The sequence below is a fragment of the Caenorhabditis briggsae genome (genome assembly GCF_000004555.2).
Source record: "Caenorhabditis briggsae complete genome, chrV, whole genome shotgun sequence".
Lineage (NCBI taxonomy): Eukaryota > Metazoa > Nematoda > Chromadorea > Rhabditida > Rhabditidae > Caenorhabditis > Caenorhabditis briggsae.
The window spans coordinates 15,679,648-15,691,922 of NC_013488.2; the positions used below are offsets into that span (position 1 = coordinate 15,679,648).

General features: G+C 37.2%; 3 protein-coding genes across 3 annotated transcripts; 2 read left to right on the top strand and 1 right to left on the bottom strand.

Moving 5' to 3' along the window:
• Nucleotides 1-325: 325 nt before the first annotated feature.
• Nucleotides 326-7,852, top strand: CBG04918 (the record flags this gene model as incomplete). Its single annotated transcript, XM_002638033.1, has 8 exons — nucleotides 326-493; nucleotides 1,742-1,831; nucleotides 2,285-2,446; nucleotides 2,489-2,549; nucleotides 4,788-4,954; nucleotides 5,003-5,164; nucleotides 7,423-7,485; nucleotides 7,607-7,852. The coding sequence occupies 8 exons, from the start codon at nucleotides 326-328 to the stop codon at nucleotides 7,850-7,852; spliced, it is 1,119 nt and encodes a 372-aa protein (XP_002638079.1).
• A 224-nt stretch (nucleotides 7,853-8,076) lies between these two features.
• Nucleotides 8,077-8,516, top strand: CBG27259 (the record flags this gene model as incomplete). The annotated part of the gene is made up of 2 exons (XM_045238251.1): nucleotides 8,077-8,392; nucleotides 8,437-8,516. The coding sequence occupies 2 exons, from the start codon at nucleotides 8,077-8,079 to the stop codon at nucleotides 8,514-8,516; spliced, it is 396 nt and encodes a 131-aa protein (XP_045098367.1).
• Nucleotides 8,517-10,079: 1,563 nt separating this feature from the next.
• Nucleotides 10,080-12,188, bottom strand: CBG04920 (the record flags this gene model as incomplete). Its single annotated transcript, XM_002638034.2, has 5 exons — nucleotides 10,080-11,443; nucleotides 11,492-11,564; nucleotides 11,753-11,868; nucleotides 11,910-12,133; nucleotides 12,181-12,188. 5 exons carry the CDS (start codon nucleotides 12,186-12,188, stop codon nucleotides 10,080-10,082), a joined length of 1,785 nt encoding a protein of 594 aa, XP_002638080.2.
• Between the last annotated feature and the right edge of the window lie 87 nt (nucleotides 12,189-12,275).

A 12,275-nucleotide genomic window follows, 5' to 3' on the forward strand; every position in this document is an offset into this window, starting at 1 on the left:
GAATGGATAAGATGTTTTCTCATTTCATTCCATTTTTTGTTGATCTACTGAAATCTAGAAGACGTGCTCTAACGACAACTACTAATTTTAAATGGAATCCAAATTCATAAGTTTATACTGTTTAGAATATTTTTTTTTCAATTTTTTCGTTTAGGAATAAACTATTAAACCTTGATCAATTTAATTTTGCACCGAAAACATTTTTCACTTTTTAAGAGATCGAAAATTGCTTTCAAATTTTAATCTCTAATCTCCGACATTTATAAAATTTGTATACAAAGTTTCTATCACAGGTGAAATTTCATTGCAAGCGACTTTTTGAAAAATGACTTCAGCACTACATGTGCTGCTTACTGTAGTTCTTTTTTTCCTAATAGTTTTCATGGCAATTCTTCTCTTCTTTCTATTCCCGATATTTGTGATAATATCTAGAAAAAACCGAAAAAAAGACCAAGAGCTCGCCATCTACCCGATAATTAATCACTGTTTCAAAGTAAGCGTTATCTTTTATGTTTTATCAATTTTCTTGTTTCTTTATTTGATAGCAATAGTTTTGGTGTCATATTTCAATGTGTTATCGGAAAGGTAAAAAATGACAAACCTGTAATAGGAAGGCCTATAAGTTTGAGCTCATTTTTCTGGGCTCCAATGCGAGATATCGAAATTGTGTGAACTGATAAAATGTTTCTGATAATATGATAAACAATCTATCAGTTGACAACTTTTTGATATCTTTGACAGAGACCAAGAAAAGCTGGCTCAAAAATTATATATTAGGTTGGAAGGAAAGTGACTGTCCCTTGTTTTATTTTTGAATAATACAAAAACCAGATTAAAGGTGGGGGGACATGAAAAAAATAATGTTCTCGAAATTCCGTTTACTACGCCCCTCGAGGAGTTGAACTTGTGAGGGCGAGGATTGAGGGTGCGGCGCCGCTACCGACTGAGCTACACGGGCAAAGAGAAAGCGGCCGTCGGATTGCATACATAAAGGCGAGGACGACAGCTGTACGCAGAGTGACATTAAGCGTTGTACACCGTGACGGTAGAATGCATACTCTAGCTACAAAAAAACTACGAAAAATCTCCTGTCCCCCCCACCTTTAAGCCAAGATTAGCGGTATGCACCGTCGTGGTCCATAAAAAGTTGCCAACATTCAGGTAACTTGTGGATACCATACCTCCAAAAGCTAGCTAGCCGCGAATCAAAATCTATCTTTTTTCAGTTTTTCTCATAAATGATCACCCTCCAGATGGCGTTGTACATCTCCGAATAATCATGAATCTGACAGAGCCAAGTCGGGACTATAAGTAGGTGAGGGAGAACCGTCCCGCTGAAGCTGCTCGGGTCTGACTTGAATTTCGTTAAAGAAATGCAAAACCTAATGTTGCACGGAATGTCACGCCGTACCTGAGCCGCTTTGGCTGTACGGTTCTCCTTTACCCCCGTGAAAGTCCTGATTTTGTTCTATCAGATTATTGGTTTTTCGGAAATATACAACGCCATCTGAAGAGTAAGGACTTTGGCAAAATCAATGAGAAAAAAATGTGCCAAAGTAATAGTTTGATTCGCAGCCAGCTGGCGTTTGGAGGGATGGTATCCACATGTTACGAAAATGTTGACAACATGTTATCGACCACGACGGTATATACGGTCAATCTTGGATTAATCTTATTTTTGTTTCATTTACTAATAAAAAAATGGACAGTTACTTTCCTTCCAACCTAATATTTTTTTCAGCCTCCGAAGTTTATTTCTAACTCTTATAATTGGAATGACATTTCTTATCATGTTCTCCATCATTCAAGCTCAAAATATCATATTTTCATTGTTAGCGATCCAGCGATTTTTACTTTATTTTTATCCGGATACTGAGAATATATAAACCCGTCCGGCCGAACTGTCTCTTGGCTTTTGTATGCAATCAACATGTTTGTAATTATCGGGAATCTTTTATCAGTTAGTCTTAACATTCTCTTATTCCATGATATTGAATTCCTGACAACAAGATCAATGATATTGGTAGGAATCCTTTTGAGTAAAAAAAAAATCTGTAATAGAAGGGCCCCATATTGCCCAGTTTGAGCAAATTTATCTAGGCTCTTGTGTGGGATATAAAAAATGTGACAATAGACGAAATAATTCTGATAACAAGATGAACAATTTATCAGTTGACCACTTTGTTATATCTTTGACAAAAACCTAGAAAAATTGTCTCAAAGGTTAAAGTTAGGGGGCCCTTCTAATACAGGTTTCACTTTATTTGAAAAAAAATTAATTCAGTATATCTACATATGTCTTACTGTAGTTCTCCTCTTGTCTGCTTTATTATACATACCAATTCTTCGAAGTGTCTGGAAGCTTGTACATTTAGCATCAGCCATTGAGAATAAGCCTCAAAAGTATATCTTATATCAGACACTCTGTATAGCAGTTTATAAAATGGTAACCTGAAAATGATTTCAGATTTTCAAATAAAAATTTCAGGTGTCCTTGCTGGTCATTTTCTATGTTTATCTTGGACATACCGAACCAAACCCACCGATAAGTTAATTTTAATCCGATTCATGCAATTTTTCATTTTCAGAGTTCGAAATACATTATATTGATATATGTTTTTGATATACTGACAACACCGCTTTTCATTCAGTGGTCCTATTTATTTTGCAATAAACAAAATGTGATGCTTTTGAAAAAACAAATATCACCCGGAAATTTTGGAAGATGGATTCAGAAAAATATTTTTCGAAAAACTTCTGTTGGACCGGATGGTTCGAGTAATACAAGAGGGGATGTTTTGGAAACTTCAACACACATTTGAAATGTTAATTTTTGAGTTTTAGTGTAGCAGAAAAATGAACTGTTTTATTCGAAAGTTACGTTTGATGTTCGAAAATTTTTTACTCTTCCAGCTAATATTCTGAAGTTACTCTTCCGTACTCACAGGTGATATTTATCCGGGAAACTCTGCTTATTTTTGATCAACTACCCCGTTTTCATTTTATAAATTTTTACGACTAATAATGGCTGGTCCCAGTTTGGGTTTAATAATTTTGACCATTTTTGCAATTATCGCAGTTCTCATATTATCGCAGTTCACCATTTTTGCAATTATCGCAGTTCTCATAGCATTTCTCATCTTTTGTCTTATTTTCCTTTTTTCATTTTACTTGATTATCTATCGAAAAAATCGAGAGAAAGATCAAGAACTAGCAATTTATTCGATCATCCACCATTGTTATAAAGACAACATATTATTCAACGCTGCTCTGCCTTTAATCATTCCATGGTCATTTTGGTACATTGTCAACCCTGGTACACTATTGGAGAGGAAGGCCAAATTTGTCAGCACATTTTGAAAACTTGAATGTTTCATGCGAATTGACGTGATCGGTTAAAAAGCAGTGAGGAGCGAAGCGACGAACGTATAAAAACAAGGTTAATTCGCGCCGGAGGCGCACCAGTCAGTTGTTTGAAGCGCTGGAGGGGCGGAAACAAGCTGGTTCATGATACCATTTTGAAAGAGGAAGGGTAGGAAAGTTTTAGGGAGAAATGTGTGTGTGTTTTGGCGTGATGGCAAACGGCACGATAGCCACACGCAATTGAATTTTAAAATGTCTTGATAAAATCATAATTTTTCAGCTTATATCTCTATGTCATTGCCCCTGTTACCACCTTATTAATATTAGCAACGATATCCATTATTCAAGAACAACACTTCATTATTATATTACTAGCCATTCAAAGATTCTTTCTCTATTTTTTCCAGATCTTGGAAATCTTGTAGACCCGCCAAAACGAAGAGTTTACTCTATTTTGAAATGGATCAATTTTTCGTTTGTCATTTCTGAAATAGTAATTATTTTAATCCTGTTGAGTTATACTTAACATTCACTTGATGTTTTCCAAATATTTTTAACATGGTGGCCAAACTTTTGCGTGTTGTTTTTTTTAGACCATCACACCAGGCAAATGTTAGACCAAATGTTAGGTCATTAAATTCGATTGCCTAGAAAGTTCAATTTGAGAAAATTAGTTCGACATGGCAAATGGCCTAGAAAACACATCAGGTGAATCTTACTCACTCAGAAAATCTCAAAAAAGCAAAACGGGACTCCGAAACAATGCGTTCTAGTTTACTGGTTCGAACTTTCGAAAATTTTTGGAAAATATCCGTTGTCGGAAAACGTCTCTTGAAAAACACACAGGCTTTAAGCATAACATATTTTCAGATACCAAATTTAACTTTATAATTGAAAGTTTATCTTCTGAAAATGTGAAAAAAAGCTGTATTTCAGAAATTAGCAAAAGGTTAGAAAACGAGGAATTTCCAAAAAATTAGTGAACATGGAATCGAAACCAAGAATTAAACCGTTCAAGAGATTGTTGAGGGACCGAAACCTTCATCGTTCGACCCATAAACACATTTTGTTACATTTTCATCCCTGATGAGTCATGGGGAAGGTGAGAATTTATCGAACCATTTTAAAAGAGGGAGCAGATCAAAGTTTTTAATGAAAAAAAAACCAATTTTCTCGAGTTGAACTTGTTGACCCACGTTAATCTCAAAAAATTCTCCTCTCTGTCCTCGTTTAAACAAATATTCATAAAACTTAAAACTGTCTTGATGAAATGATATTTTTCAGTTCATATCTCATTATATTCTTTTGTATTTTTCTTCCTTTGACCTTATTGTTAGAAATCGCATTGGTATCAATTATTCAAGCGCAACATTTTATCATTATATTACTAGCCATTCAGAGATTTGTCCTTTATTTTTTTCCAGATCTTAAAAATCTCGTAGACCCGCCCAAACAACAAGTGTACACAATTTTAAAGTTGATTAATGTTTCGTTTTTCACTTTTCAAATAGCAATTATTGTAATCGTGATGACTAGTAATCCTGCTGTGAGTGAAGAAGAACTAATTGCACAAGCATGTCGCTTTCTTTCCGTGAGAATTGATTCTAAAAAGTTCAAAAATTAAAGCAATTTGTTACAGTATTGTCATTTATTATTGGCTCTTCTCCTTGGTCTATCATCATCCTTATACATACCAATTTTGATAAGCGTTAGAAAGTCATCCCATTTGATATCTGCTGTTCAGAATAAGCCGCATAATTATATTCTGTACCAAACACTTTGCATAGTTGTGTACAAAATGGTAAGTATGCAGCTACTTTCTTTGTATTTTTCAAAACCCCCGAATTGAAGCTCTCATTCTGGTAGAGTTCCATCATGAAAAATAGGTTTAAAAATAGAGCCCATGGTCCTCTATTCAAGAAATTTGAATAAGCTTCTCGAAATTTTGAACCCAATGTCGCTTCCAACTGAGCTACGGTAGCGCAAGCTGTGCCTACAACCTATGTCATATATAGATGCGACACGAAAAGAATTCCGAAAATCTCATTGTATTCCGAATTTCGAAAAGCGAATTCCGACATAAGCGTCTTATATCGGGTTCCGAATTCCATTTCTTGAAAAAGGTCTTCATTATCATTCATTACTAATAACATTAACCAAATTCTGTATGTTGGTATGTATGTCGCTTACCCACTCGAAGTTAACCTATTGAGCAGAAACCTGGACAAATAGATCAGAAATGCGTCTTAGTTATGGCCCGGAATTTTTTTATTTTGAAATTTTGATTTTGAAGCCTTCTGGAGACGTTTCTTGGTTTCACCACTGTAAAGGCTTGCACTCAGAGAGGGCGCGAGGGAGAGGGCGAGAGGGCGAGGAAAACCCATTCACGTGAACGTCATTTTTATCACCAGGTGGCGACCCGTGGTGTAGCACTTAACGCAATACGCCTTTGCGCTCGCTACGCGGGTTTGAGTCCGACCGGTGGCAACTTTTTTTGGTTTTTGAAGAGAGTTCAGAAGTGAAAAAGATTGTATGTAATGTCTTTCTTATGGGTTTCAATGACATCGTAGAGCATCGGAAATTAGATTTCTTCAATTTCCGGAATTCTGAAAATCCAACCTTACTAAATTTCGAGTTTTCGAATTTGGACATTTGGAATCTCAGAGTTCCTAAATTTTCGAGGTTTACAACTTTCGAATTTCAGAGATTCTTAATTCAGCAGTTTTCAAGTTTCTCATTTTCTGAATATTGAAAAAAATAATCTAGATTCTGAACCTTAACAATTTTGAAAGTTCGGAAAATTTAAGACTCGAAAACTTAAAAGTTTAGAAAATTAGGAATTCAAAAGTTCAGTTCTCAAACGTCTGAATTCCAGTCGGTTTACGTCCCCTCGGGGATCAACCTTCTGAGATATAAAAACATAGAAGTTCAGAGAAATTGTGAAATGAATAATTTGGAAATTTCAAAACTCCGTAGTTTTGAAACTTACAAGGGAACGTTTTTAAGACACCGGATTAGAATGCGCTAAAAGTGTGTAAAAAGATACTTTAGAACATGCTGACCACGGATGTCAGAAGAATTTTTCAAATCAAAATCTACATGTTTTTCAGAATTTTTGAAATTTCACAGGTAAAATGCAACGGGGATCCCGTTACGGACGCTCAGCGTTCTCGCGCGATTGAAATAGGAACCGCATACGGACCGCACGCGACCCGTTTTCAGAAAACCATAGCACATTATTCCGTATTCCTCCGTATTCTGTCCGTTCGCGAACTCCGTATCCGATCCGCTTGCGAATGATGGACAAACGGATCCGTTCGCGAATCAGACAAAAGTTTAAAATGCAATCGGATCGGATACGGAGCTCGCAAACGGATAGAATACGGAGAAATACGAAATAATGTGCTGTGGTTTTCTGAAAACGGGTCGCGTGCGGTCCGTATACGGTTCCTATTTCAACCGCGCGCGAACGCTGAGCGTCCGTAACGGATTGTTCGCGAATCACCTGTGTTGAAACTCTGAAACATTCAATATTTCTAATTTCCTATTCTGAAATTCTGAGTTTCTGTAATTTTGGAATTAGAAATTCCGCATTCCAGAATTTAGAAAATTCATAATTCAAGAAGTTGAGAAAGTTGAGAAATTGAGTTCAAACTCGAAGATTTAGGTTCGAAATTTCAGCAATGATGAAAATCTAAAGTTTTCAAATTTCAAAGTGAATACCTGAATAGCTTTCAGCTCAAACAATTAATTTTGAGTGAGTGAAAAGGGTCTTGACATGCATACTAACATACGGATTTTAGTGTTTGTCGTTAGTATTGATCTTATTTTCAGAAATTACAACATTTCTGAGTATCCGAATTAGAAAATTTTGAAATAGTGAATTTCCAAGTTTCCGAATTTCCGACCATATTGGACCATGAAAAAAATAAGCCCTTAAAAAGTGACGGAACCTCTTTATGCGGTGAAGGTACTGTAACCGGAGGCCAGAAGGTTTAGCCCCGAAGGAGCGTAAACCGACTGGTACCTGACATTTCGAAAAAAGAGTACAATTTTCAGATAACGGTTTTGGCAGTGGTTTGGGTGAACGTCGATTCTATAGAGCAACTACCCGCGGAACATGTGAGGCATTGGGAATTTTGTTCAAAAACTTTTCCAAATTGCGCAAAGAAAATGTGTTTGCGTCTCGAGACATCCTCTTATACTCTTCGCATATAAATCTCTTTGACCTTCATATTTTCAGATTGACAAAACACAGGAATATTTAATAGTGGTTTTATACATTATCGATATGTTATCTACACCAGTATTTATTCAAATTTCTTATCTTCTTTGCAACAGGCGTAATGTGGTGCTTCTCAAACAACTATTATCAATAAGAAACTTCAAAATTTGGATAATGAAAAGGATATTGCGAAATAATTCTGTGGCACCTGCCAATGTTTACGGGTCCAACGATGAAATTTTGGGTCCCTCAACAATCTCTTGAATAGTTTATTTCATGATTTCCGTTCAATATCTGTCAAACATAAATCGATTTTTTTCAATTGGATAGAAACCAGAGTGGTTGTTCTCCTGAAAATTTCCAGCTGTTCTGCTAAACTCGTTATAAGAAATGTTATTGAATTTTTAAGGAGAGCAGCTGGAATATTCAATTACAATCATTTCTCTCTATCAACTTCAAAGCCAAAGTCACTCACTTCTATTTCCAGTATGTCTTCTACCATCAATCAAAACCTGGAAGAGCCAAAACTTGGTTGTCTTCCAGTTCGTGGAACTCTCATCACCTTATCGATTCTTGGCCTCATTGGATCATGTCTAGCCATGAGCGCTGTAAGTGTAGTCGGTTTGGCCCTTTTCGGCGTCATTCTAGCAGGCAGCTATTACTACAATGGCTCGCTTCTCAACGTATGCGGCAAAGTTATGATTTTCTTGACTGGATTGGCGATCGTTGTTGCTGTTTATTTGCTTCTCGCAGATTTCACAGAAATGTTACCAGTCGCGATTGGGATGGTGATTTCGGCAGCATGTTTGTTATTCAGGTTGACATTTGAAATATACAAAAAATTTCAGTTCATTACGGTTACTACGTTATGATCAGACGTCTCCGGCAATATATTGAGGCAAAGAACGGAGCTGCAGAGTTACATTGAACCTCTTAAAATGTATTTTCGTTCTTTTACATTTTGGAAAATGAAGTTTTATAACCTGCTGTTTAAAGGGGGGGGGGGACATGAAAAAATAATGTTCTCGAAATTCCGTTCAAAGATGCCTCTCGAGGAGTTGAACTTGTGAAGGCGATGATTGAGGGTGCGGCGCCGCTACCGGCTGAGCCACGCGGGCAAAGAGAAAGCGCACGCCCGATTGCATACATAAAGGCGAGGACGACAGCTGTACGCAGAGTGACATTAAGCATTGTACACCGTGACGGTAGAATGCATACTCTAGCTACAAAAAAACTACGAAAAATCTCCTGTCCCCCCACCTTTAAATTTCAATTTCAAAAGGCATGCACCTTCCAATTGATTTCATTGAAGATATTCTCGAAAAAAAACAGATTTTCATAAAATTGTAGTTTTGTAGATTTGCACTCTTTTTTTGCATACAGTACATCAATCGGCACGGAGCTGTTTTAAACAGCACCGTTAGAACTTCGACGTTGCAGAACCGACCATTTCAAACTGGTTCCGAAACCGTCTAAAAATCTAGTAAAACAGACAGAAAGGCCAGAAAATTTGTCCGTGTAGTCCTCGTGGACGTTTACCTACAGTAATCTTATTTTTGAAACTACTTTTCGAAGTTCAGGAAACCCTACCATGTTAAACTCAAATTTTGAAGTCAACAGGTTGCAAATAATGGATTACTGTAGGGTCCGTATACCGACAGTAGTCTCATTTATAAAAATTTTATTGAGGTTCAGGGTACCCAACTAGCCACCTCTGAAATTTACAAATCGATTGGTTCGATCTGGACTAACTATTAGTTACAAAAAATGGGTTACTGTAGATACCGTATATCTAAAGTCGTCTCATTTTTGGAACTTTTAGAGATCCAGGGTCCAGGGTACCCAACTAAGCTACCCTTAAACTTGCAAGTCGAATGGTTCATTCTGCGCTGATATCCAAAACATGAGTTACTGTAGGTACCGTATACCTACAGTAATCTAATTTTCGAGTTTTTTTTTGAAATTCAGGGTACCCAACTAGTCTAACCCGAAAGCTTTCATGTCCCCCTACTTAAAAAACCAGTCCACTTTTTGGCTCTAGTATGAAATTCTGGTCCTTAAAAAAAATTCTGGTCCTTAGAAAAAATTCTGGTCCTTAAAAAAAATTCTGGTCCTTAGAAAAAATTCTGGTCCTTAAAAAAAATTCTGGTCCTTAAAAAAATTCTGGTCCTTAAAAAAAATTCTGGTCCTTAGAAAAAATTCTGGTCCTTAAAAAAAAATTCTGGTCCTTAAAAAAAATTCTGGTCCTTAAAGAAAGATGTGGGTATTTGAATAGCTTTCATGTTTTTGTTTGAAAATTTGGTTAGATTGAAACGTTTATTTATTTTAATCATGTTTTCAATAGTTTTGATGTTTTAAAAATAATTTTTTTTGTAATTTTGATTTTTATTCAGAAGAAGGTATAAGACTAAAAGGTGTGGCATATAAGAATTAGAGAGGATAAATAGTTCAGAACACAAAAAAAAAGAATATCGGTTGCAACAAGATGATCTTATCCGCGTCCTTTGAACTTCCTTCGGCCGGTGAAAGTGGATTTTAGAGTAGTGGTTGTGAATCTTGGAGTAATGGTAGTCGATCTTGGAGTGGTGGTAGTGGGCCGCCCGCGTCTTCTTCTATCATTCCGAGTCTTCTGAGTGGTGATGGTTGTTTGTCTCGTTTCAGGGGCAGACGTCGTCCGTTTCGTACGAGGTTCTGTCGTGGTTCGTCTCGACTGATGGGAAGTTGTTCGTCTTGTTCTCATGGTGGTCGTGGTCCTCATGGTTGCTGTGGTTGTGATGGTGGTTGTAGGATCAGCTTTTCGACTTTGTGTCTTCTTCCGAGGTTTTCGAGTTTTGGTCGTCGTTTGCCTTGGTGTAGTTGACGAAATTGGTCTGTTGGTTTTGATAATCATTTCTGGCTTAGAAGAGGTGGTGGTTCTCATTGTAGAAGCGGTAGAAGAACTTCGACGATCGTTTCTATTTCGATTCAAACGAGCAGCCATTGTGGTTTGTCTTGTTGAAAATGTAAAGGCGCGATTGTTTCTTTCATTTCGTTGTTTGGGAGCAAATGAAACTCTATCAGAATCGAACTGTTTTCTTTTTCTGAAGATTTTCGTGGTCGGTGCTTCAGTCAATTGATCTTCCTCTTCCTGTTCATCTTCGTACTCATCTTCCTGATTCTTTTCCTGCTCCTCGTCCTGCTCCTTATCCTGCTCCTCATCCTGCTCCTCATCCTCCTTCTCTTCGTCCTGCTCTTCGTCCTGTTCTTCTTCTTGCTCTCCCTCCTGCTCTTCCTCAAACTCTGATTCATCCTCGTTTTGGATATCGTCATCATCATAATCATCATCATCATTATTATCACCATTATCTTCATAGTCATTATTGTCATCATTATCATCATCGCCATTATTGTCATCATCATCATCATAGCCATTATTATCATCAACTGTACTATCTGCTCCGTCTTCATCATCGTCGTCTCCATGATTCGGGTCGCTGGAATCGGACTCGTCTTCACCGCCGTCGTAATCAGAGCTTTCATCCGTGGAGATTTCAGATTCACTTGAATCATAGTCATCTTCTTTCTTATAATACTTCATCTCGATCAGAAGGTGGTTCAGAAGTTTTTTTCTTCCGAAGTATCGTCTAAACATGTATGTCGACATGTATCCGTCGAGTTGATCTTCTGGGACGCCATATTTCGCTTTGAGTTCCCGTTTGAAAGCACCCCATGTGGCTTCAATAGACTGAGTGTGAACTCGTCGATCGCTGGGGTCAACAAAGTTTACTTTGTGATTGACCCATCTGTGTGTAAACGCTCTCTGGAGGGTTCTGATGCCTCCGTAGGCGGCCCAACCATCGGATACAATCATAGAGCCTGAAGTAGACAAAATTGAGCTGAGCAGGATGTATTTTTTTTTCTTACCTGGTTTGACATGTGCTCTAATGATCGGGAGTAGAGTTGCTGCATCTCGTTGCTTCACGCGGAACATTGCCACCTTAAAAAACAAATTAAATACCAATGAAGCGATGTTTTCCATCTTGCCCATGTAAAAAACTATGAGCTCTGGAAGTGATTTAAACACAATACTATCTTTTATGAGTGTTTTTCAAAGAAATTATATGATCAATAATACATTGTTGAATAAGTATAGCTTCTAAGAACGTTATATCAAGAGTCACTCACTTTATTTGTGTGACGTTCAGTCATGCCAAATATCCAGATAGATTTTCTTCTTAGCATGTGCCCACGGTTGTATTTCGCTTTATACATGTGACTTTCGTCGATTTCGACGATTTTCCCTGAAAGTGACTATTTTATTCTGGAAAAAATTACTAACTACCTGGTCCACCAAGCAGAAAATTTGAATTTTTTTCAATTTGTCGCTCGAACCATTGCTCCGTCAATTGTCGGAAAAGTTTGTTGAGATTAACAATCGTCGAAGTCGTGACTCCATGCAACGAAGCTGTTCTTTCGTTGTTTCGTCCTGGACTTTCGACCCAATCCGCCGCTATGTGTACTATTTTTTGTACGGATAGTTTTTGTTCTTGGAAAAATGTGTTCTCTCTGTAATGAAGTTACTGGGTGAGTAGAATTAGAAGGAAATCACTTACCGAATCATTTTCTTTGTGATGATATTTGAAGTTTAGCATGAAGAGCATCGCCAGACGAAATGTAACGGAAGGGCATTATCTTTGACAAGACTCAT